This window comes from Nipponia nippon, unplaced genomic scaffold (assembly GCF_047370975.1).
Source record: "Nipponia nippon isolate SJK-2023a ecotype South Korea unplaced genomic scaffold, ASM4737097v1 scaffold_6, whole genome shotgun sequence".
NCBI lineage: Eukaryota > Metazoa > Chordata > Aves > Pelecaniformes > Threskiornithidae > Nipponia > Nipponia nippon.
The window spans coordinates 402,562-424,414 of record NW_028262380.1 but is presented as its reverse complement, the minus strand read 5'-3'; the positions used below and the strand labels follow the sequence as shown (position 1 = coordinate 424,414).

Genomic DNA, 21,853 nt, shown 5'->3' with positions numbered 1-21,853 from the left:
CGTCATCACGCCGCGCCGCCGTCTCCATGGCTGCGGCGGACAGCGGGTGAGCGGGGAGAGGGCCCGGGGGGACCGGGGCGGGCGGGGGCCGGGGCGCGGGGAGGACGCCGGGGCGGCCCGGGGAGGGGAGGGCAGCGGGCGGCCGGGGCGGCCCGGGGAGGGGAGGGCAGCGGGCGGCCGGGGCGGCCCGGGGAGGGGAGGGCAGCGGGCGGCCGGGGCGGGGGGTGCCCCCCCGGAGCCCCCCCGGAGCCCCCCCGGAGCCGCCCGCCCGCCCGCCCGCAGGATGTACCGCAAGGAGAGGAGCGTCCAGCTGAAGCGCAGCACCGCGGCTCTGTACAACAACCTGAGCGTCCTGCGCCTGCCCGGCCGGCAGCTGCCCTGCTTCAGCGCCGTGCACGGCCCCGGCCTCAGCGTGCTCAGCGCCGCCGCCGAGGGGCCCGGCTTCTCCCACCGGCAGCTGCAGGCGAGGGAGGGCGGCGCGGCCGGCAGCGCCCCCGGCCTCACCCAGGTCAGGCGGCCTCCTCCGCGCTGGGGCGGGCTGGGGGGTGCTGGGCTGAGCTGGGATCTACTGGGGTGAGCTGGGGAGCGTTGGGGCACGCTGGGGGGCATTGGGATGTACTGGGGTGTACTGGGATGAGCTGGGGTGTATCAGGGTGTCCTGGGGCGGATTGGGGTGTATATTGGGGCGTGCTGGGGTGTACTGGGATGTGCTGGGGCATGCTGGGGTGGATTGGGATGTACTGGGGTGGGTTGGGATGCAGTGGGGTATATCAGGGTGTACTGGGATGAGCTGGGGTGTGCTGGGATGTATTGGGCTGTACTGGGATGAGCTCGTGTGTATCAGGGGCTGGGGTGGATTGGGTGTACGGGTGTTTATTGGGATGCACTGGGGTGTGCTGGGATGCGCTGGGGTGCACTGGGGTGTGCTGGGATGTGCTGGGGTGCACTGGGGTGTGCTGGGATGCGCCGGGGCACGGGGGGCACGGGGACGCCGTGCCAGAGCCGCCCCCGCCGTGGGACGGGGCACGGAGGCTCCCCCGGTGTCGCTGCTGGGGAAGCAGAGCCCCGGGCGGGGGCGAGGGGGGCCTGGTGGCGGGGCCCTTTCGAGCCGCGGGGGAGCCTGGGCCGCGTCCGTCCCCGGAGCAGCGTGGCCCCGGGGCCGCGGTGGCGTCGCCCTGCCCGGGGCTGCCCCCGGCACCCCGCGGAGCCGGAGCAGCCCTGTAAACCGATAAACAGCTCCCAGCGTGCTTCAGTGCCGGCCGGCTCTGACCCGGGCAGAGGGGACCCATTGACCGCAAGGCCCAAACGGGCTGAGCGCCAGCACAGGGAGGGGACAGCGGAGCTGCGGAGGGGGTGGAAGGGCCTTCCCACTGAGTGCCTGTGGCTGCAGACCTGCCGGGACAGAAGCAGGCGCCCGCAGCGTCCTGGGCACGGGGAGAGGGATTGGGACGGGGCCTCCTGAGAAGGTCTGTGAGAGCTTGGAGAGGTCCCCGCCGACGGCAGGGCCCCACCTCCTGTAACCCGCCACAGGAGCCAGGAATGCGCGCGCCTCTGCGGGCGACTGCGGCCCGTCCCTCCCCTGGAAGGCGGGGAGGGCTTTCGCCCCGTCTGCCCCCCGTTCGCCTGCCGAGCCTCCTTTCCTTCCAGGCTGCTTGGTGCGTCCTGCCGTCCCGGGTCCTGCTGGTGCTGACCTCGCAGAAAGGGATCCAGGTGGGGCGGTTTTCCGCGGAGGGTGACAAGGGAAGCCACGATGCCGGGAGGATGAGCTCGCTGCAAGGACAGCTGGGCTCCCGGGGGAACCGCCTGGGAGCCCTGCTGCGTACCCAGAGAGCTGCCGCTCCTTGGAGACCTCTCGGGGCAGCGATTGAGCCTGAAGCCATAAGAGGAACTTCCCCACCCTCCTGGGCCTCACCCTGTTGCTTTCTCTCTCCAGATGTACGAGTCCGATGGCTCCATCATGGTTTATTGGCACGCGCTGGACGTCGCGGAGCATCCTCCAGGTAAATCCTGCGGCGGGAGCGCAGCGAGCAGCCCCCCGGCCCCTCCGCCCGCTCTCCTTCCCCCGGGTGTGCGTGATTCCCGTAGTGCAGCCCGGTTCCTCCTGGCCTAGAGACCCCCAGCAGCCTGGCTCCCGGGCCCGCTCAGGATCGAGCCAGGACGCTCCTACACAGCAGCTTAGCAGAAGGGTCTGGGAAAGGTCACAGCGTCACCCTGACCCCTCGATCCTGGCTCGTCGGCGGCCCGGGGGGGCTGCAAAGGGGCTCGGAAGGGACTCGGCGTGGCAGCTACGGGACCAGCCCTAAAAACAAAACTCGAACGGGCACGCTGGTGCCTCCCGCCGCCGCGCTGGTCTGCCGGCTCCTGGGAGCTGCCGCAGGTCGTGACCAGCCCTTGGTTTCCTTTCAGCACAAGCAGTGTTTGCTCGAGGGATCGCTGCAGCTGGCGGACGCTTCATCTGCGTGGGTGAGCCAGGCCCGGGGGCGTGGGGAAGGACGAGAAGGGAGGGTGGCACTGGGGGGGCGGCGCCGGGGCCCAGGGACGGGGTAACGAGGTGGGGTAACGACGCGGGGCCAGCCGACGGGGCTGGCTTTGCGCTGGGGCTGTCGCAGGGAGCTGCTCTGGGCTGAGCAGAGGGGCAGGGCTGCGAGCGGCGTCTGCGAGGAGCGGCCCCGCGCAGGCAGCGCGTCTCGGGGGGCGAGAGGCACGGCGAGAGCTGGAGGCTCGCTGCCGGGACAGAGCGGGACGGGCCCCCGCTGATGCCTCCTCCGTCCCGCCCGCAGGGACGTCCTCTGGGCTGGTGCTGGTGTTTGACATCCCCCCCAAAGGGACGAACATCACGGTGAGCGAGGTCCTGGAGCAGCACCGCGATGCCATCACCGACATCGCGGCGGAGCTGGGCCAGGCTCCGGTACGTGTGGGGTCAGCGCTGTTGGTGTCCGCTTGGGCCAGAGGAGTGGTGGGGGCTCCCGCTGTCCCCTTGGCTGGCTCGGGGACGCCTCGCAGGTGCCGGCTCTGGGAGCTGAGGTTCACCCAGGCCCCGGCCGTGGCTGAGCCGGTCCCAGGGTGCAGCCCCACACCCTGGGAGCTGGTGCTCTCTGTGGCCAGCCCGGTCCCCGCTGCCGGTGAGGTCTGGGGAGGCTGCGCTGTGGCAGAGCTGCCCCAGAGCCGGCTGCTCTCCACGGTGCAGGAGAGCGGGTGGCTCTGCCGTCCCTCCCTTCACCAGGGACGTTGGCTTTTGTGGCTGTCTGCACGGGGGGATCTCCCCTGTCAGGGCGGGATACATCTGGGGGCGGAGGTGGCTGGGAATGGCCACTTCCTCAGGCCCTGCTCCGAAAAGCCTGCGAGCCGTCCTGCCGTGGCTTAGTGTGGCGTCTCGAGCTAAGGCAAACTGAAGTCAAACGTAGTTTAAACACTGCGCTCGCACACTGTGGTATTTCAGGGCTGTTCCCTTTGCTGCCTGGGCAGCTGGGAGCAGCCACCCCATCAGTTATCCCACTGTCCCAGTTTCCATCGGCGTTCAGCCGGTCTCTGCCTTGTTAGTGCCTCGGGCTCCGTGTTTCTCGGCTGATTGAATCTCGGCCCTGGTCGCCCAGGCTCTGGGGACGCAAACGCTGAAGCAGAGAGCGGCAACAAAGGCGGTGAAGGAGCTGATCCCCCCGCACGCAGCGTGGCTGCAGGAGCGCGGCTCATTGCCGGCCCAGGGCATCCCGTGATCCGGCGGGCTGAGTGCCGGGGCACCAAAGAGCTGTTGAAGCTAAAGGCCGGTTGTGGTACAAAAGAGCAAATGAACAAAACCGGCCATGAATAAACCCACGCTAAAATTAACGCTCCCGCCGTTAGAGCGGAGAGTTACTGCAGCAGCCCCTGAGGCGGGCACGGGACGCGCCGTGCCGGTGTCTCCGGAGCCCTCCCCTCGCCAGCGGAGGGAGGGGACGGCCGCGCTGCCCAGTATCGGTGACCTTTCTGGTGGCAGGTGAGGGAACTTCACCTGGTGACAGAGCACAGGATGGGGCTTCCTTCAGTTCAGCTCGCTCTGGTTGGCATCTCTGCAGGCGCACTAATTGGTTGCTTCATACTGGCTGCTTCCTTCCCAACGAGGACGCTTTCTTCCACGTTCTCTAATTAGTTATATTTAACTTCCGCTGCGTTCGGGACTCCCCTGAACAATTAATTGCTCAGAACTGGTTCCCAATTAGCCTGGATCTGGAGCTTGTTTACGTGAAAGCTGTTCCATCGTCTGCCTCTGCGGTGACTGTCCTCTAACGCGCCTCGCTTGGACTTTGCACCGCGGTTTGTTACAGGCTTTTTAGCGAGCGAGAGACAGGGCCTGGCGTGTGAAACCCCAGGCGCCTGTAAGGTGCGGAGTGCCGAGACTCGGGCGCAGAGGGAGGGGATGCAGTAATTCTTCCTAGACGCTTATCCCGTGTGTAATTATCGTTGCCAAACACGAACATGTTGGAACTGCAACACCCGGGTGCGATCACCGCCAAGCCTTGCTTGCTCACAGAACATGTCAGCAGTTTCTGTGAGCTGTTAAATTTTAAGCTCGTTCCGCTGCAGGCTCTGGCTTTGCTTTGCAGCAACTTTTAGCGGCGCAGGCAACTGGGGCAGCAAGAACCTTCTGCCTGGTGTGAGTCAGCCGCTCGCTGCCGCCGGCGGCGCTGGCCACCCCGTGAGCGGTGCCGGGGCGGAGGCTGACCTGCCGCTGCTTTGCAGGACGGGGCTGGTGACCTGGTGACTGCCGATGACGCCGGGAGCCTCTGCGTCTGGAGCACGGGAGAGGAGTTCACCCTGCGCAGCAAAATCCCGGCCTTTGGGTAAGCCCGAGGGGCGGATGGAGCCGCACAGCGGGGTCCCGTCGGTGGCGGGGGTCGGACGTATCCCCGGCCAGGCCGCGCTGGTGCTGCGTGAGGGATGGGAGGGTGGCAGGAGGGGGACACCCGGCACCAGCCCCCAGCGTGCGGGTCTGCAGCCGGGAGCAGAGGAGGTGAGACGTGTCCCTGTGCCCAGCTGCGCCTGCTCCTCCGTGAAGCTGTGGAACGGGGTCGTGGCTGCTGGCTATGGAAACGGGCAGATTCGGCTCTATGAGGCAGCAACGGGCCTCCTGCGTGCCGAGGTCAACGCTCACGCTCGATGGATCTACGCCCTGGACCTGGCGCCAGAGACGGGAAAGGTATGGCTGGCTGCACCGGGGCACCTCAGCCTGTGCACGGCATCCCGCCCCGGCATCCCGCCGGCCTGGAGTGTGGCAGCCTGTGGATGGGCAGGCAGGGGCTGCTCCCTTGCCCTAGCACACGGCACCGCCACCTCCGTGGCATCCCTCCCGCCTCCCGCTCCCCACGGTCTCTGTCCTGCTCCCTTTGCAGCTGCTGTCGGGCGCGGAGGACTCCTTTGTTCACGTCTGGAAGCTCAGCAGGAACCCGGACACCGACGATGTGGAGGTGAGTCTGGGCAGCGGCAGCCCTCGGTGGGGAGCCTGGGGCAGGTACGCGGCACTCCAAGCCATCGCTGCCCCGCGGGGGCTGCGGTGCAGGTGCTGCTCTGTCCTGCAGCCGCCGGTGAGGCCCTGTGGCTCACTGCTCGGTGGAAACCCTGCCGGGCCCGGTCTGAGCTGCCACGGGGCGGCACAGCTCTCCTCTTTCCTCCGGCTGTGATCCCCAGGCCTGGCCTGGTGGAGGTACAAGCCGGGAAGGCTGCTCTGTCTGACCGGGATGTGGTTCTTGTGCCAATGAAATGGCAAGCTCAAGCCATGGCCCGCTGGCCCGGCCATGCACCCGCGCTCCCTGCCTGCCTGTTGCCCTGAGGTAGTGCCTCCGCAGGCCGGCCGGGACGCGAGGCAGGTCCCTGGGCTTCTGGCTGTGGCGGGTTGTACTTCGGTTGTACAGCGTTCCGGCTCCTCTCCCCGCTGCAGATCGAGCACTGCCACGCCGAGTGCGTGACCGACACCCAGGTCTGCGGTGCCCGCTTCTGCGACCCCGAGGGAAACTCCTTCGCCGTCACCGGCTACGACCTGAGCGAGATCTTCTGCTACGGCCGGGCGTAGGCTGCGAGCTGCGGGGAGAGCTGGGCTAGCCCGGTACCGCGGTGCGTCGGCACTGAGGCACCGTAAGCAGGGGGGGTTCAGCACAGCCCCCCGACTTCTGCTCCACGGGGCCCGGGCAGCGGCGGCACAGGGCTGTGCCCCAGCGGGGTGGAAATGTGTGCCCAAGGTGGAGCCCAGCCAGGATCCCCTTGCTCCCAAAGCGAACCCGCCCTCGGCGTGGTGCGTCCACGCGCAGGGAACGTGGGCTTGGCGCTGCTCGGGCTGCACAGGACCCCGAGCGGGTCCCTGGGCTGGGCGCTGTCCTCCCCCCTGCCCACCCCAGCCCTGCCTGGAGGGAAGGAGGCAGCGGGGCTGGGAGCGGGACCGGCTCCCCTCTTCCCAGTGGCAGCTCCGGTTCAAATGGGAGAGGAGCCAGGGCAAACCTGTGCTACACGCTTCTCCGGCTGGGAGAGCCTCAGGAGCCGGTCCCAGCCGGGGCGGCGGCGTCTCATGGGTGCAGCACCCCCGGGGCGGCACAGTTAACGGGCAGGAGGAGAGGAGCCTCTTCTGCTCCCCAGGGAGCCATGGGGACACGCGGGTCCCCGTGGGACCTTGCATCCCCACGGCTGCTGGCCAGATGTGCGGGGGCCGCAGCTGTGCTCCGGGGTGGAAAAGGAAGAGGCAGCTGCACCGCGCTCTGTGCCAGGATACCCTGGGGACAGTCCTGCGCTGCCGCCGCGCCGTCCCCCCGCTCCGTCCCCCCTTCTCGCCCTGCGTCCCCCCAGCTTTGACCCTCCCTCCTCCCCAGAGCAGGCTGGGTTGAAGCGGGGAGCAGATGCTGCGCCTCAGCCCCCCCAGCAGCGCTTGGCCCCTGCCCAGTCCCCCTGCCCCGGCCCCTTCCCGCGGCCGGCAGCTGCTGTGGCCCCAGGGACGAGCTCGGCCTCCGGCTCCGCTCCCAGGGCCCTGCGGGGCCAGGGGTGCCGGGAGGGCCCCAGCCCCGGCGCCGTGGGGCGAGCTCAGCCCGGGACAGGCCCTGGGTGGGGGAGAGCCCCCCCCAGCCCCTCCCGCCACACTGGGGTGAGGGCTGCGGCCGGGGCTGCGGCTGCCCCTGTGCTGCCCAGCCCCACGCTATGGGGCACAGCCCCCACCCCCTGTGCCCGTCGCATCCCCCCCCAAAACCCACCCCAAACGCGATGAGCTGCACCGCCGCAGGTGCAGTCAGCCCCCCAGGTGCTGTGTACCCCCCACCCATGATAAATTCACCCGAATTTAAATTAAAACACCCCTGTGTCGCTCCTTCCTGCGCGGGGGGTTGGAGCGCCAGGTGGGCAATGGCCGAGCGCCGCGGGGGACAGAGCGGAGCCCGGGCCCGTTACAAAAGGCTTTATTAAAGGTTAAAACAGCCGATGCTGAGAGGCGTGGGCAGCCCTGCTCACAGTGCCGGGGCGGCCCGGGGGGGCCCGAGGGCCGGTGTGCTCATGGGGCGGGGGTAAAAAAGTGTAAAAACAGTTGTGCAGTTCAGCCTGGGGACCCCCGGGCCGGGGACGATGGCCCCTGCCGCGGGGAGACAGCCCGTGGCCCTGCCGGGGCACGTCCAAGGCACAGAGGTGAGCTGGGGGGGCCGAGCCGCCCTCCCCCCGGGCGGGAGCAGCTCTTGCAGCCACACGAGCGCCCAGGGACGCTGGGGCCCCCCGCGCCCACCCCAGCCTCCCGCCCCGCGCCCCACTCACAGCTTGGCCCCCCGCCTCCGTCACGGAGGGGGAATACAGCACCAGAGAGCCCTGCCCGGGGGAGCCCCCGGCACGGGCTGGGGGAGCCCCCGGGAGGAGGGGGTGGCCGGCGGAGCCCCCGCTGCCCGCCCGCCCCCAGCCCCACAATACTGCTCGGTCAGAGGTAGCACCAGCGTTGGCCGGGGTGGAGGGGGCCCTGCCAGCATGGCACGGCACGGCTCGGCACGGCTCGGCGCAGCCGGCCTCGCTCCCGCGCCGGGGAAAGGCACGGCGGGACAGCGGGGAGGACGGGCCGCGGCCCAGCGAGCGGCGGTGGGCAGCGCCTGTAAACAGCCGCAACAAGGGGTGTAAACGGGCAGCGGCTGGGGGGACCGGCAGCCCTCGGCGGGGAGAGGGGCCGAGCGGGCGGCCCCCAGCCTGGCCGTGCCCCCCGGCTCAGCGGGGCGGCCCCGGGGCCGGACCCCAGCTCAGGAGACGTGGGGCGAGGGCCGCCAGAAGCACCACTTGCTGCGGGTGTGCTGCTTGCGCTGCAGCTGCTCCTCCCGCTCCCGCTCCTTCTTGGAGCGCAGGTACAGGTCCTCCTCCTTCAGGTACCAGACCGGCGGCCAGCGGTGCCGCTCGAAGTGCGCCCGGTTCTCTGCAGCGGGACGGCACCGGCGGTCGGAGCGCGGCACGGCCCCGCGCCCCCCACGTCCCCACCCGCGCGCCCTGCGCCCTACCTGGGGACATGAACTTCATCTCGCGGGGGAAGCGGCGGCAGACGCTGTTGTAGTTGGTGCAGATGTAGTGCAGGCACCAGGCGGCCAGCTGCCGGGCGTTGTGGAACTGCGGGCGGAGGGGGTGAGCGCGGCGGGCGGCTGCCCACGACCCCCCCACCGGCAGCCCCCGGCCCGCCGCCGCCTGCCCCACGGGGGGTTCGCGTCCCCCCAAGCCGCAGGGCTCGCGCCACGGCCGCCCCACCGCGTACCTGCGTCATCTCCAGGTAGATGATGACCTGCTCGTCGATCTCCACCCGCTGCACAAAGGCTCGCAGCAGCTCGTCCACAGCGTACTGCTCTGGGGGCGAGGGGGGGGCCGTCAGCGCCGGCGGCCGCACACGCCGGGGACGCGTGCCCCGGCAGCCAGGCCGCACCCCGGGGCCAAGCCGGGCTCGTCCGGCTCTTACGTAAGGCCCCGTTAATGACGCACAGGGATGCATCGATCCTGCGTCCCCGCCGCGCCGCGATCGTATTGGCAGGCGACGTCAACGGGGGCCGGGGGCGGCGGGGCCTCACCTGTGAGCGCCTGCAGCCGGGGCAGGCAGAGGCGGTTGGTGAGGATGAGGAGCTCCATCGCGTCCAGGTCGGGCGTGGGGGTGAAGACGCCGGTGTAGAGGAAGTCGAGGACGGCGCGCAGGCATGCGCAGTTGGTGCCGGGCAGGGAGACCTGTGGGGCAGGACGGGCATGGCCCCCTGCTTTCTCTCCGGCAAGAGGGAAAGCAGGACGCACACGTGCCGGGGCCGGGGGTCTGAGGCGGCCCCCAGCAGAGCCGGCGCTGCCAAGGGACGCCCGTCCTCCCGGCAGCCTCGCGGCAGAGCCAGCGGGGACACCCCTCCCGCGGCCCCTCACCTCGGCGGCGTAGCTCTCCCGGAAAGCCCCCCGGAACATGGCCATCATCCAGTCGCAGCCGGCGATGAGCAGGGGCTTGTGCGCCGGCACGGCCCCGTCGTCCACACGGAAAACCACATCTGGGACGGCAAGGGGGCAGCCTCAGCGCGGGGACGGTCACCCCTCGGCCACCCCAGCCGCTGACACGGGGACACGCGCCCCAGGCAGCTCCTGCGGCCCCCACCGTGGCTGACCCAGCCCGGGGAGTGTGGCGCTGCCACGCGGGTGCCGGGGACGGTGTGGGGAAGGGACGAGGGCTCTGGGACCCCAGACCACAACGGCCTCGGCGGAGGGAGAAGGATCGGGGTGGCCGGGAGCCCCAGGTCCATGTAGGGCAGCACGGGAGCCAGGACGCCGGGCTGGAGGAGAAGGGGCCTGGTGACCTCCCCGTCCCCCCTCTGCCCCCCGGCCAGGGACCCCGCTACCTGCAAAGACCCCTTTCGCCAGGCACTCCTTGATGCGGTTGGCGCGGCGGACGTGGAAGGCCTTGGTGATCTCCTGGTTCATGAAGCTCTCCTTGTTGAGCACGTTGGCCACCATCATGCGCAGGTCGAAGACCTCCAGCAGCTCGGCGATGGTGGCCACCTGCATCAGGTCCCCGCGGGCCTGGTCCAGCTGCCCGGTGTAGAGGTACTCCAGCACGGCGCGGAAGGGCTCTGCCTGCACCCGCTGGTCCATGTGCACCACCGCCATCCGCTTCTCCCGCCCCGCCACCGGGTCTGCCACCAGCTCCCAGCGCAGGCTGACGAAGCCGCGGCCCCAGGCCGACAGGTCGCGGCCGTCACTGGGCGCCGCGCCGTCCCCCGCCGCCGGCCGCAGGGCGTCATCGCTCTGCGAAGTCCTCAGCGGGGCGTGCGCCCCCTCGGCCAGGGCCCCCCGCTCTCCGTCCAGGCTCTTGGTGCGGGCGGCCGGCTCCTTGGCCGCCCCCTGCGGCCCCTCCAGGGTGAAGAGGTCGTAGAACTTGGAGCAGGAGGTGGCCAGGTAGACGCGGTGGGCGAAGACCCGCTGGCCGCCCTGCAGCTGGAAGACGACGTCGGCGCAGAGCGGGGTGCAGAAGAGGGCGGCGGGGCCCCAGCTGCGGCTGGCCGGCGGGTCGGGGACCTGGATGACAGGCGGCGGGGGCTTGGGGGGCAGGAAGGGGGCCTGCAGCAGTGGCCGCTGCATCTTCTTCAGGTGGGACTTCCAGAACTGGAGGTGCCGGCGGGAGATGAGGGCGGCCCGGATGGCGTTGTCGAAGACGTCCTTGATGCCGAACTGGGCCACCACGCTGGTCTCGTAGTAGGGCACCCCCAGCTCCTTGGCCACCTCGTGGCCCCGCTCCGGGGGCAGGATATCCGTGGGCTTGATGGGCCTGGCGGGGACAGAGCGGGGCCGCGTCACTGCGCGCGGAGGGGCCCCGGCCCCATCCGGCCCCCCCGCCCCCTGCCCGCCCGGCGCGGCGGCCTCACTTGGCCAAGGGGCGGCGGGCCCGGTTGACGGCCTCCAGGTCGGTGTAGCGCAGGTCCAGCTGGCACCCCACCAGCACGATGGGCGTCCGGGGGCAGAAGTGCTTGATCTCGGGGTACCACATCGTCTTCACGTGCCGCAGGGAGTTGGGGTTCGCCAGCGAGAAGCAGAGCACGACCACATCCGACCTGCGGCCGGGGGGAAGAGGAGGAGCGAGGGCAGCCTCAGCGTGACCCGGTGTCCCCGGGCCACCCCCTGCAGCCCCCTCCCTCAGGGAACAGCCCCGGGGTCCCATCCCTCTCCAGGGACACCCATCGCTGGAGCCGGCTGCCCCCAGCCCGGGACCCCGCGCCGGCCCCGGCAGGGCTCTGCCCCACGGCCGCGCACGGGGGCAGCCGGGACCGAGGAGGCGGCCGAGGGCACCCGGCTCTGGGTCACCACGATCGGCCAAGCCAAGGGCTGCCCCGGCTCAGGTATGGCACAGGACCGGCACGGCACTGCGCAGGGCTTGTCCCGGCCCCAGGAACACCCCACAGAGCACCGGGGCAGCAACCACACGCGAGCGGGGGCAAGGAGAAGCCCACGGAGAGTGGCTGGGCAAGCGCCAGAGCGGGTGCCAGCCGCCGGCTGCGGGGGCCATCCCTGCTCGGCCGCCCCAAGCCCCTTCCCCGCGCCTGGCGTGGGGCTGGACTCCCTCCCCCGGGCCCGGCAGGTCGCCGTCCCGCTGCCAGTGCCATCCCGGCACTGCCAGCGGCTCGGGGGAGCCTCCGCGGGCAAGGTGACAGGGGACACGCGGGAGGTGCCAGCAGCGCCCAGGTCCCCGCAGCCCCCGGGGCCTTATAAGGCGGCCAGGAGCAGCCACGTGGCCCCAGACCTGGTTTGTTTTTAGTCTGCGCCTTGCTGAGACGTGACCAGGAGACGCGTTTGGAGCTGGGCCCGTGTCAGAGACCAAGATAGACGCTACCCGCTGCCTCCCGTCGGCCCCCGGCCAGCACGGGAGCCGCCGTCCACCCGCGGGCGATGCCAGCCTGGGCCGGGACCTGGCACCCCCCACCCCGCGGGGCCGGCAGCCCCGGCAGGACGGGCAGCACCGGGCACCTCGGGCAGCCCCCCCACACCCCCCCCAGCCAGGGGTGCCCCCACGCCGCGGGCGGTGCGGAGGGGAGATTAGATCCTGCCAAGCCGCGCTGGCGTGGTGCGGTGGGCGATAAGAGCTCGGACGTGCCAGCGGCCACGGAAGGGGGTTGTTTACAGCCCGGGGAGCCTGGCGGGGCCGGGGGGCCGGTGACCGCTCGGCCACAGCCCGGGGTCTTCTCCCGCTGCTGGGCCAGCACCCCGGAGGGAAGGGTCCCAGCACTGGGGACGGCCCTGGGGGGCCGGACACCCCCTGCTCGGCTGAAAGAGCCCCCAGCTCTGCCCCCCAGTGTGCGGGGCTCAGCGCCTGCCGGGACGGGACCCCCACCCAGGGTCTGCAGCCCCCAGCCCCCCAGGGAGGCGGGGACCCCAGGTGCCCCAACCAGCACCCTCGGGCTGCCCCCGACTCCAAACGGGCAGCCCCGGCGCGGGTGGTGCCGGCTGCTCCCTGGGGAAGCCGCGAGCCCCCGGGGCTCCCTGCCCGGTGCTGGGGGCCGTCAGGGTGCACAGCCCCGCTGCCGCCCGAGCCGCAGCCCACGGTGCCCCTGGGGTGCCGAAAGCAGCCCCCGGCTGGGGGGTGGGGGCGCTCCCGGCCCCCCCAAGGCTTTGGGGCGCCAGGGCCGCTCTCCGGGCGCTGGCAGGAGCCTAAGGGGCCCCTTCGGCTCCACGTCCCCGGGGTGGGCAGGGCTGGGGGGTCGGGGGGCCGGTGGCGGGTTGGGGCGGCGGTGGCGGGGCTCGGGGTGCCAGTAGCGGATTGGGGTGCCAGTAGCGGGGCTCAGGGTGACAGTGGCGGGTTGGGGTGCTGGTGGCGGGGCTCGGGGTGCCGGTGGTGGATTGGGGTGCCGGTGGCGGGGATGGGGGTGCCGGTGGCAGGCATGGGGGTGCCGGTGGTGGGGCTCAGGGTGCCAATGGCGGGTTGGGGTGCCGGTGGCGGGGATTGGGGTGCCGGTGGCGGGGCTCGGGGCGCCCGCGGTCCCACCTGCCGTAGGCGAAGCGCCGGTCCTTGTGGTGGTCCCCGAAGGTGTCCCAGAGGCGCAGGGAGACGCTGACCTCGTCCACCACATCCCGGGAGCGCTCCAGCACCTGCCCGACAGGGATCGCCGCCGTCACGGCCCCGGCCCCGGCCCCGCCAGCCCCCCGGCCCCCCCCGGCCCCGCACCTCCTGGCAGACGCGGTACTGGTCGATGGCCCAGACGGTGGGGACGTGCGTGGCCAGCAGCTGGTACTGGCTGAGCGTGGCGTTGCAGGCGCGGGCGCAGATCAGCCGCGTCTTCCCCACCGCGTTGTCGCCCACCACCACGCACTTGATGGTCTCGACGTTGGGGCGCTCGTAGTCCACGTCCAGGTCCATCGGCCCCGGGCCCGGGCAGCGGCCCCGCACGGAGCGGCCCCGCACGGAGCGGCCGCGCTCAGCGCCGCCCCCCGCCCATGCCCGCGCCGCCGCCGCCCGGGCCCGTTACCCGCCGCCTCCGCCAATCCGCGCCCGCCCCGCCCCGGCGGCCCCGCCCCCGGCGGCCCCGCCCCGACGGTCCCGCCAATCCGGGGCCGCACCGCCCGCCTCGCCCCGCCCCGCCCCGCCTCCCCGCCGCCAATCCGCGCCCGCCCCGCCGCGGCCCCGCCCGCGCGCGGACAAAGGAGCGCCGCCAGGGGGCGCCGCGCCCACGTGACCGCCCCCCGCACCGCCCCCCCCCCCGCCCCCCCCTCCCGCGCGCACACACCCCGCGCGCGGCGGGACGTGCGCGGCGGTCACGCCCCTCAGACGGGCGGGGCCCGCGTGGACACGCCCCTCTGCCCCGCCCCGCCCACCCGTCCCGGGGCGGGAGGGGGGAGCGGGCGGGGACCGGCGACAGCGGCGACACCCGCGACACCGGCGGCACCAGTGACACCAGTGGCACCAGTGACAGCAGCAGCAGCAGCACCAGTGACGGCTGTGGCACCAGTAACACCAGTGGCACCAGTGACAGCTCTGACAGCTGCGATACCAGCAGCACCAGTGACACCCGTGAAACCAGTGGCACCAGTGGCAGCTCTGACAGCTGCGATACCAGCAGCACCAGTGAAACCAGCAGCACCAGTGACAGCTCTGGCAGCTGTGGCACCAGTAACACCGGTGGCACCAGTAACACCAGTGTAACCAGTAACACCAGCAACACCAGTGACAGCAGCAACACCAACAGCACCAGTGACACCAGTGACACCAACAGCACCAGCGACACCAGCAGCACCAGTAACACCAGTGAAACCAGCAGCACCAGTGACACCAGTGACAGCTCTGACAGCTGTGGCACCAGTGGCACCAGTGGCGCCAGTGACAGCTGTGACACCAACACCACCAGCGACACCAGCAGCACCAGTAACACCAGTGACACCGTTCACCCCGCTCACCGCACCCCCGGCCAGCGCCGCCTCTCACCACAGTGACGCCGGGGACACCAGTGCACACCAGTATGAACCAGCAGGGCCAGCACGCACGCGTGGAAACGGTGACACCAGCGCGCCCCAGTACGCCCCAGTGACACCAGTACCACCGCCGGCCTCCAGCGCTGCCCCGCCAGCGCCGGCAGCCCAGCCCCCGGGAGGGCGGCAGGGTGGGCGCGGGCCCTGGGCCGGTGGCCGCGGCGGGTCGGTGGCCCTGGGGGCGCCGGGACCCCCAGCCCCGAGGCCCCCGTCCGGGGACGGGCCCCAGCACCGCCGCCTGCCCGCATCCTGCCCGCGCAGCCGGGGGTCCCATCCTGCCGGCGGTCCCGCGCGTCCCCCGGGACCTGCACAGCACCCACGTCCCATTGTGGGGTCCTGCACAGCACCCTCATCCCAGCGCGGGACCCTGCACAGCACCCACGTCCCGGTGCGGGATCCTACGCTGCACCCATGTCTTGGTGTGGGACCCTGGGACCTGCACCCACGCCCCAGCACAGCACCCCTGTCCAATTGTGGGACCCTGCACAGCACCCCTGTCCCAGCGCAGGAACCTGCACAGCACCCATGCCCTGGTGTGGGACCCTGGGACCTGCACCCACGTCCCAGCACAGGATCCTGGCACAGCACCCATGTCCCGGTGGGACCTGGCACCACACCCACATGTCAGCATGGGACCCTGCACAGCACCCACGTCCCGGTGCAGGATCCTACACAGCACCCACATCCCGTTGCGGGACCCTGTGTACAGCACCCGCGTCCCAGCGCAGGACCCTGCACAGCACCCGTGTCCCGGTGCAGGACCCTGGCACAGCACCCATGTCCCATTGCGGGACCCTGCACAGCACCCACGTCCCAGCGCAGGATCCTGGCACAGCACCCGTGTCCCAGCACGGGACCCTGTGTACAGCACCGCTGTCCCATTGCGGGACCCTGCACAGCACCCACGTCCCGGTGCAGGACCCTGGCACAGCACCCACGTCCCGTTGTGGGACGCTGCTCAGCACCCACGCCCCGGCGCGGGCCCCGCCCCGCACCCCCGGCCCGGCGCGCCCCGGCCCCGCCGCCGCCCCCGCCCCGCCCGGTGCCGCCCGGTCCCGCCCGCGGGCGGCGGGGGCGGGGGCGGGGCGGGCGCAGGGGCTGCGGGGCGGCGGGCGCGGGATGGCGGCCCCGGGGCTGGAGCGGCACCGGCTGGCGCTGCTGGCGGCCAAGGAGGACGTGGGCAACCCCCGGGCCGGGACCAACTGGTGAGGCTGGGGACGGACCGGGACCGGGAACAGACACCGGGACCGGGACCGGGCACCGGGAACAGACACCGGGACCGGGCACCGGGAACGGGCAGCGGCTCCGGGCAGCGACTCCGGGCTCGGCGGGGCGCGGGGGGGGGGGGGGGCGGGCCGAGACGCACCGGGCACCGGCACCGGGCCGGGCCGGGGGGGGTCCGGGGCGCAGCGGGGTCCCGGCCGGGGGGTGCCGGGCCGGGGGGTGCCGGGCCGGGGGTGCCGCCGGGAGGAGCCCGTGGTCCCGGGGCTGAGCCCCGCCCGCCGCTGCGCCCGCCGAGCCGCCCTGGGAACCGGGCGCCCGGTCCTGCCCCGCCCCGCCCGGTCCCGCCGCCGCCGGGCTGGGAGCGGCGCCGCCCGGGGCACCGGGCACGGCACGGGGGGGGCGGCACCGGGGGGCGCGGGGGGCGGCCCGGCCGCGGCTGCCGGTCCCGGGGGGGTGGGGGAAGGGGCCGGGGCGCCCGTCCCGGGAGGGTCCCGCGCCGGTGCCACGGGCGCAGGGCTGGAGCCGGCTGCCCCCCGAAACCCCTGGGCTGGCGCGGCCTCACCCCGCCAGGCCGACATCACCGGCAGGCCCGGGGCGGGGGGGCGACGGCACCGGGGCTGCACCGGCACCCGCAGCCGCCCCTCGCCTGGCGGCCCTGTGGCGGCACGCTCGGCTCGGCCGCAAGGCCGCCGGCCGCCCGGGCGTTGCCCTCTGCCCCCCAGCCGCCGTCCCGGCCGGCATGCCGCGGTGCCGGAGCTGCGCTGGCCCGGCTCCAGCGCCCGTTCCGCCGCCCGCCAGGCCTGCCGCGTGCAGCCAGCATGCCCTGCCGTGTCTTGCCATGCTGTGCCATGCCGTGCCGTGCCGTGCCGTGGTGTGCCGTGCCATGCCACGCAGCGCCATGCCGTGTGGTGATGCACCCTGCCGGGCCCTGCCGTGCCGTGCCGTGCCGTGCCATGCCACGCTGCACGCGTGCTCCGGGAGCCGTGCCGTGTCCCGGCCGGCGCAGAGCGCAGCGTGCCGCCACATGCGCGTGTAATCGGAGCCATGCGGAGACAAAGAGGCAGCGGAGCCGGCGGGGGTTGCCCAGCCAGGGCCTCCACCAGCCGGGGTCCCCGGCCCCGGAGCCCCCCCGGCCCCAGAGCCCCCCCGGCCCCGGGCAGGGGGTCCCGGCACAGCCGGGGGCCGGGGCTGCTCCCCCCTCCCGGGGCAGGCAGGCGGAGGACGGGGCCGGCGGGGGCCGGCAGCTCGGGGTCTGCCTGGCCGGCGGCAGGGTCCTGGGCACGGTGCGCGGTGCCAGCCCGGTGCAGCGCCGGCATCGCCCTGAGGGGCTCAGGCCGGGGGGGCCGTGCCGGTGCGGCGCTTCCCGCGGCCCCATTGTCCCCAGGGCGGATGCTGCCGGCGGCACTTCCATGAATTCAGCCCGGGCAGGCGGCACGGGGGGGTACGGGGGGTGCCCCCGAGCTGGCACAGCCCAGGCTGCCTCCCCCTGAACCCCAGGCTCTCCCCGGCGCAGGTCCCAGCTCCCTCCCCCAGGAGAGCCGCTGCCGCCGGCCCCGCTGCCCTGGGGAGGACACCCACCGGCCGGCGCTGCCCGGAGCAGGCCGGCGGCCACCGCCTGCGCAGCCGGGGACGTCCGGGCGGCCACGCTGCCTGCCACGGGTGACCTTGTGGGGACGAGGGCCACTGCCCGTGCCGCTCCGCTGCCGCCCCCCCGACCCTGACCCCCCCTCTCCCCCCCAGGGCCGTCTTTGCCTACGACAAGCACCATGACCTCAAGCTCCTGGACTCCGGAGGTAACCGGGGAGCCGCGCTGCGGCAGGGGGTGCCGGGGGGGTCCCACTGCACCCACCCACCCCTCGCCCGCCCCCCCTCCTTGCACAGCCGGGGGTCCGGATGAGCTGGCCGGGAAATTCTCCACCACCAGCATCATGTACGGGCTGTGCCGCATCCCGGACCCCAGCACCGGTGCTCACCGCATCGTCCTCATCAGCTGGGTGAGTGCAGGGCTTGGGGTGGGGGGGCTCTGAGCACCCTCCCCCTCCGCCCGGGGGTCCCCCGGGGGACAGGGACGTGGCACTAAGCGGTGCGTGCCGGTGCCAGGTCGGGGAGAAGGCACCGGAGTCCCAGCGTGCGGCGTGTGCCGGGCATCTGCCCTCCATCAGAGCCTTCTTTAGGGTGAGTTTATGGGGGGCACAGGACCCAGTCCCCAGGCCCGGACCCGGGGTCCTGTGCCCCGCCATGTCCCCCCCCGTCCTGGCCAGCCCCGACCTTTGCTTGCTGCGCCGGGTGCATTCCTGGCTCTGCTGACTCAGACGCCGCCGTTCCCAGTTCCCAGCCTTGGCTGACGAGCCGGGGTTGTGGTTGGGCTCCCTGCCCCCCCCGCCCCAGCCGGATCCTGCCCTTCCTTGGTGGGATCCTGCCCCCCACCCCGCTCCCATGTCCCAGCCCCCAGAGACCCGGCCCGGGTCCTATATCTGGATCTGACTCTGCCTCTGGATTTGGCTCCCCACATCTGGATCCGGCCCCACATCTGGAGCGCGTGGAAAGGAATGGCGCCAGGATTCCCCAGGGAGGCTGCAAATCCGTCCCGGCGGGGGGGAGCAGAGCGGGGGGGGGCCGTGGGTGCTCGGGGTGGGGGATGACGCCGTCCCGTCTCGGCGGCAGGAGGCCAGCGTGGTGCTGAGCGCCCGCCGTGCCGAGGAGGTGACGCAGGAGGGGCTGAACCGAGCGCTGGCACAGCTGGCCCCCGCCGCCGCCCCCGCCCTCGCCAGGAGGGTGCCCCCCTCAGATGCCCAGGAGCTGGTGGTGAGTGGGGGGTCCCGGGGAGGGACGTGCCCGCGGGGGTGGGGACCGGCCGGGAGGCGATGGGGCTCTCGCCCACCCTTCCCGGTGCCCTCCCGGGCGTCCCTGGCTGGGGGTCCTGCCCTGAGACCCCGGCTTCGTCCCCGCAGGGCACCAACTACCGCAAGACCAACCCGGCGCTGGAGATCCGCCGGACCAAGCGGGACTCCTTCTGGGCCCAGGCCGAGGTGAGGGGCGGGGGGGCACGGGTGGGCACGGGTGCCGCGTGCATCCCTGACACCCCCCGGCATCCCCGGGACCAGGGTCACGGCTGCTGGCTCAGGCCGTGGGGTACTGGGGGCTGAGCCCAGCGGGGGTCCCGTGGCCAAGCCCAGCACCGGGGCCGGCGAGGGTCCCGGTGCTAAGCACGGTGCGGCCGCAGCGCGAGGAGGAGCAGCGCAAGGAGGAGGAGCGGCGGCGGGCGCTGGAGGAACGCAAGCGCTGGGAGCGGGAGCGGATGGAGGAGGAGAGGCGGGAGGCGGCCGAGCGCGAGCTCCGCTTCAGGGAGAAGGAGCGGATGATCGAGGAGCAGCGGTGAGGGCGGGGGGTGCGGGACAGGGCCCACGAGCCCGGCCCTGGCACGGGAGCCCACGGTGGGACCCCCAGCCCCCTGTGCCCCACAGCGTCCCCAGCCCCCTCGGCGCTCTTGCCGTGGGTTCCCACGGTGGGACCCCCGGCCCCCTGCACCCCACAGCCTCCCCAGCCCCACAGAGCTCCCACCACAGACACCCACGGTGGGACCCCCACCCCCTGCACCCCCAGCTTCTCCATCCCAGCGTCCCCCATCCCACATGGCTCCGAGCAGGGGGACCCACAGCAGGACACGGAGGCTCCTGCACCCCACGGCGGCTCCCCCCGTGCCCCCCTGACGCTCCCTGCCCTCGCAGGAAGGAGCAGGCGCGGCTGGAGGCGGAGGAGCGGAGGAAGGAGAAGGCGCGATGGGTGAGCGGGGCGGCCGGGCCGGGGGTCTGGGGGGTCTGGGGGCCGTGGGCTGCCCGGCCACGCTCTGTCCCCGCAGGAGCAGCAGCAGCGGGAGCACGAGGAGGCCATGCGGGACCGCGGCCGGCGCAGCGAGTCCATCGAGAAGGCGGCCGTGAGTGCCAGGGCCGAGTGCCCTGTCCCGTCTCAGGTGGCCCCGGCTGTGCCGCGGTGCCACGTGCCCCCAGCCACGCCACGGTGCCGCGTGGCCGTGCCGTGGGGCCGCGTGGCTGCGCCACGGCCCCACTGATGGGTCTCCGGGTGCTGGCAGGAGGCGGCCGTCCTGGTCTCCCAGCGCTCCCAGAACCCACGGGATTTCTTCCGGCAGCGGGAGCGCTCGGGGTCCACCTCCGGCACCCCGCTGCCCGCCTCCCCCCTCGGCACCAGGCCTGGTAGGTGCCCCCGTGGCCGATGGTGACGGTGCCGGGTCCGGGCACGGGGCAGCGGTGGGGGTCGCTGCCCCCCGGGCGGGCAGGGCCGGCTGCTGACCCCCCGCCCCGTGCCCCAGGTGCCCGGCGGCCGTTCCTGCGGTACCAGCGCAGCCTGACGGAGTCGGCCTTCATCTTCCGACGGCCGGACCCCCCGCCCTCGCCCGGGCCCCTCCAACCCGGGGGGTTCAGGGCTACGCCCCCCCCCAGCCCCCACCGACCCCAGCCTCCCCTCCCCCCCAGCCCCATGGGGATGGGGACCCCTCCCTGTGCCACCCTGGGGAGCCCCCCCAGCCCCCTGGGGGGGGACACCCCTCCCTGTGCCACCACCGGGACCCCCACCAGCCCTACAGGGAGCGGGACCCCTCCCTGTGCCACCCTGGGGAGCCCCTCCAGCCCTGTGGGGACAGGGACCCCCCAATGTGCCACTACTGGGACCCCTCCCTGTGCCGCCTGGCCCCCCCCCAGCCCGGCAAGGGCAGGAGCGGGGTCCCCCCCCACCGTGCCTGGGCCAGGGCCCCTGCCCCCCGCCAGCCCCCCCGGGCCGGGGTCCCCTGACGGCACCCGTGGGGCAGAGCCCCTGCCCCCCTGCAGCACTCCCGGGCCGGGGTCCCCCGGCAGCCCCCCTGGCAGCCCCCCCGGGCACTGAGGAGGCTGCGACCCTGCCCCTCCCCAGCCCCCCCGCCCCCCCAGGATGAGGAGGGGCCCCCCCTGGACACCTACCCCCTCCCCAGCCCCCCGGCCTGGGGGTCCCCAGGGCTGCTGGTGGGGCCGGGCGAGGGGGTCCCGAGCCCCCGGGGGGGATCCCCCCTGCCCGGGCTGGTGCCTGCCCCCATGCCCCGGGCTGGGACCCCCCCGCGCAGCCCCAGCGCCCCCAGCCTGCCGCAGGATCCGGCCCTTCCCCTCCTGGACGCCCAGGGACCCCAGCCAGGTGGGTGGCCGGGACCCCCCTGTGGGGCTGGGGGGGTCCCGCACCCCGGACCCCTGCCCAGGCGCCGGGGCTGGCGTGGGGCTCAGCCTGCCCCTCTCCCCACAGGGCCTGGGGGGCAGCCGGGGCAGGAGCCGGCCCGGGGCGACTTGGGGCACAACGGCATCGGGGGACACGAGCAGGGGGGCTGGCCGGCCGCCTGGCAGCGGGACCCCCCCCCAGCGCAGGTACGGCACCGGCAGGGGCGGCGTGGGGCTGGGGGGGACGGGACGGGGCTGGGTGCTGAGGATGACGGAGGACGGGTTTGGGGCTGGGGGCCATGGTTGGGAGGGGGCAGGTGGGGGACAAGATTGGGGGGCTGGTTCTGGGAGACAGGACGGGGCTGGGGGGACGGGGACGGGGGGGACGGGACGGGGCTGGGCTGGGGGCAGCGCGGGGCTGGGGGCTGAGGATGAGGGAGGACGGGTTTGGGGCTGGGGGCCATGGTTGGGTGGGGGACAAGATGGGGGGGGGTCTGGGGGTCAGGCTGGGGCTGGGGGGTGATGGGGGGGGCAGGCTGGGGCTGGGCAATGGGGCTGGGGGTCCCCTGGGCAGGGGGACGGGTACGGCTGGGGGTCACGGGGACCCCTCATGGCTCCCTGTCTCGCAGGGGGACGAGCCCAGCGACAGCATCCTCCTGCCACAGCCCCTGCACAAACCAGGTACCTCAACCCCCCCCCGCACCCCCCCGCACCCCCCCCCCCCGGGCTCACCCCCACCTCTCTCTGCCCAGGCTTCGCCCTGCTGCTGGCCCGCGACACCCCCCACCCACCGCTGCCCGGGGGCACCAGCCCCCGCCGAGGACGAGGACCTCTCCCCCCACGCCGTGTAGCCGGGGGCAGCAGCCCCCCGAGGGGGGTCCCCGTGCGGCCCCTCGGCTGCGCGCCCTGCCCCCCGCACCGCAGCCCCTTCCCGCGGCCCCCCAGCACGGCCCCCCGCGCACCCCCAGCCCCGGGGCCGCGGCTGCAGCCCCCCACAG

The 21,853-nt window shown here is 73.4% G+C and overlaps 3 protein-coding genes across 4 annotated transcripts; 2 read left to right on the top strand and 1 right to left on the bottom strand.

Moving 5' to 3' along the window:
* Position 1: 1 nt before the first annotated feature.
* Positions 2-7,427, top strand: WDR54 (WD repeat domain 54). 2 transcript variants are annotated; one of them, XM_087735873.1, is made up of 10 exons: positions 2-46; positions 283-508; positions 1,648-1,710; positions 1,934-2,000; positions 2,407-2,463; positions 2,781-2,908; positions 4,717-4,817; positions 5,011-5,173; positions 5,367-5,441; positions 5,912-7,427. In XM_087735873.1, exons 1-10 carry the CDS (start codon positions 27-29, stop codon positions 6,041-6,043), a joined length of 1,032 nt encoding a protein of 343 aa, XP_087591999.1. In that variant the 5' UTR covers positions 2-26; the 3' UTR covers positions 6,044-7,427. The 2 variants fall into 2 exon arrangements, with proteins under 2 accessions (XP_087591999.1, XP_087592000.1); XM_087735874.1 differs by lacking the exon at positions 1,648-1,710.
* On the bottom strand, positions 7,391-13,452 carry LOC148051310 (rho-related BTB domain-containing protein 2-like). Its single transcript, XM_087735861.1, has 9 exons — positions 13,139-13,452; positions 12,959-13,062; positions 10,848-11,033; positions 9,825-10,750; positions 9,361-9,479; positions 9,027-9,177; positions 8,720-8,808; positions 8,472-8,577; positions 7,391-8,389 (listed from the first exon to the last, which is right to left on the bottom strand). Exons 1-9 carry the CDS (start codon positions 13,328-13,330, stop codon positions 8,220-8,222), a joined length of 2,043 nt encoding a protein of 680 aa, XP_087591987.1. The 5' UTR covers positions 13,331-13,452; the 3' UTR covers positions 7,391-8,219.
* A 2,055-nt stretch (positions 13,453-15,507) lies between these two features.
* LOC148051309 (uncharacterized) lies at positions 15,508-21,848 on the top strand. Its single transcript, XM_087736420.1, is given in 16 exon segments — positions 15,508-15,641; positions 17,401-17,453; positions 17,542-17,654; positions 17,761-17,835; positions 18,325-18,465; positions 18,612-18,689; positions 18,884-19,035; positions 19,389-19,443; positions 19,520-19,594; positions 19,751-19,871; positions 19,988-20,520; positions 20,523-20,838; positions 20,944-21,062; positions 21,485-21,536; positions 21,608-21,665; positions 21,667-21,848. Coding segments are annotated over 16 exon segments (2,067 nt in total). The 5' UTR covers positions 15,508-15,555; the 3' UTR covers positions 21,707-21,848.
* Positions 21,849-21,853: the final 5 nt, after the last annotated feature.

Coding starts and splice junctions, on each gene's coding strand:
- WDR54 (XM_087735873.1), top strand. CDS start 27: ATGGCTGCGGCGGACAGCGG. Junction 47..282: donor ATGGCTGCGGCGGACAGCGG/GTGAGCGGGGAG, acceptor GCCCGCCCGCAG/GATGTACCGCAAGGAGAGGA. Junction 5,442..5,911: donor CGGACACCGACGATGTGGAG/GTGAGTCTGGGC, acceptor TCCCCGCTGCAG/ATCGAGCACTGCCACGCCGA.
- LOC148051310 (XM_087735861.1), bottom strand. CDS start 13,330: ATGGACCTGGACGTGGACTACGAGCGCCCCAACGTCGAGACCATCAAG. Junction 9,480..9,824: donor GGCGAAAGGGGTCTTTGCAG/GTAGCGGGGTCC, acceptor TTGCCGTCCCAG/ATGTGGTTTTCCGTGTGGAC. Junction 8,809..9,026: donor CCGGCTGCAGGCGCTCACAG/GTGAGGCCCCGC, acceptor CCTCGCCCCCAG/AGCAGTACGCTGTGGACGAG.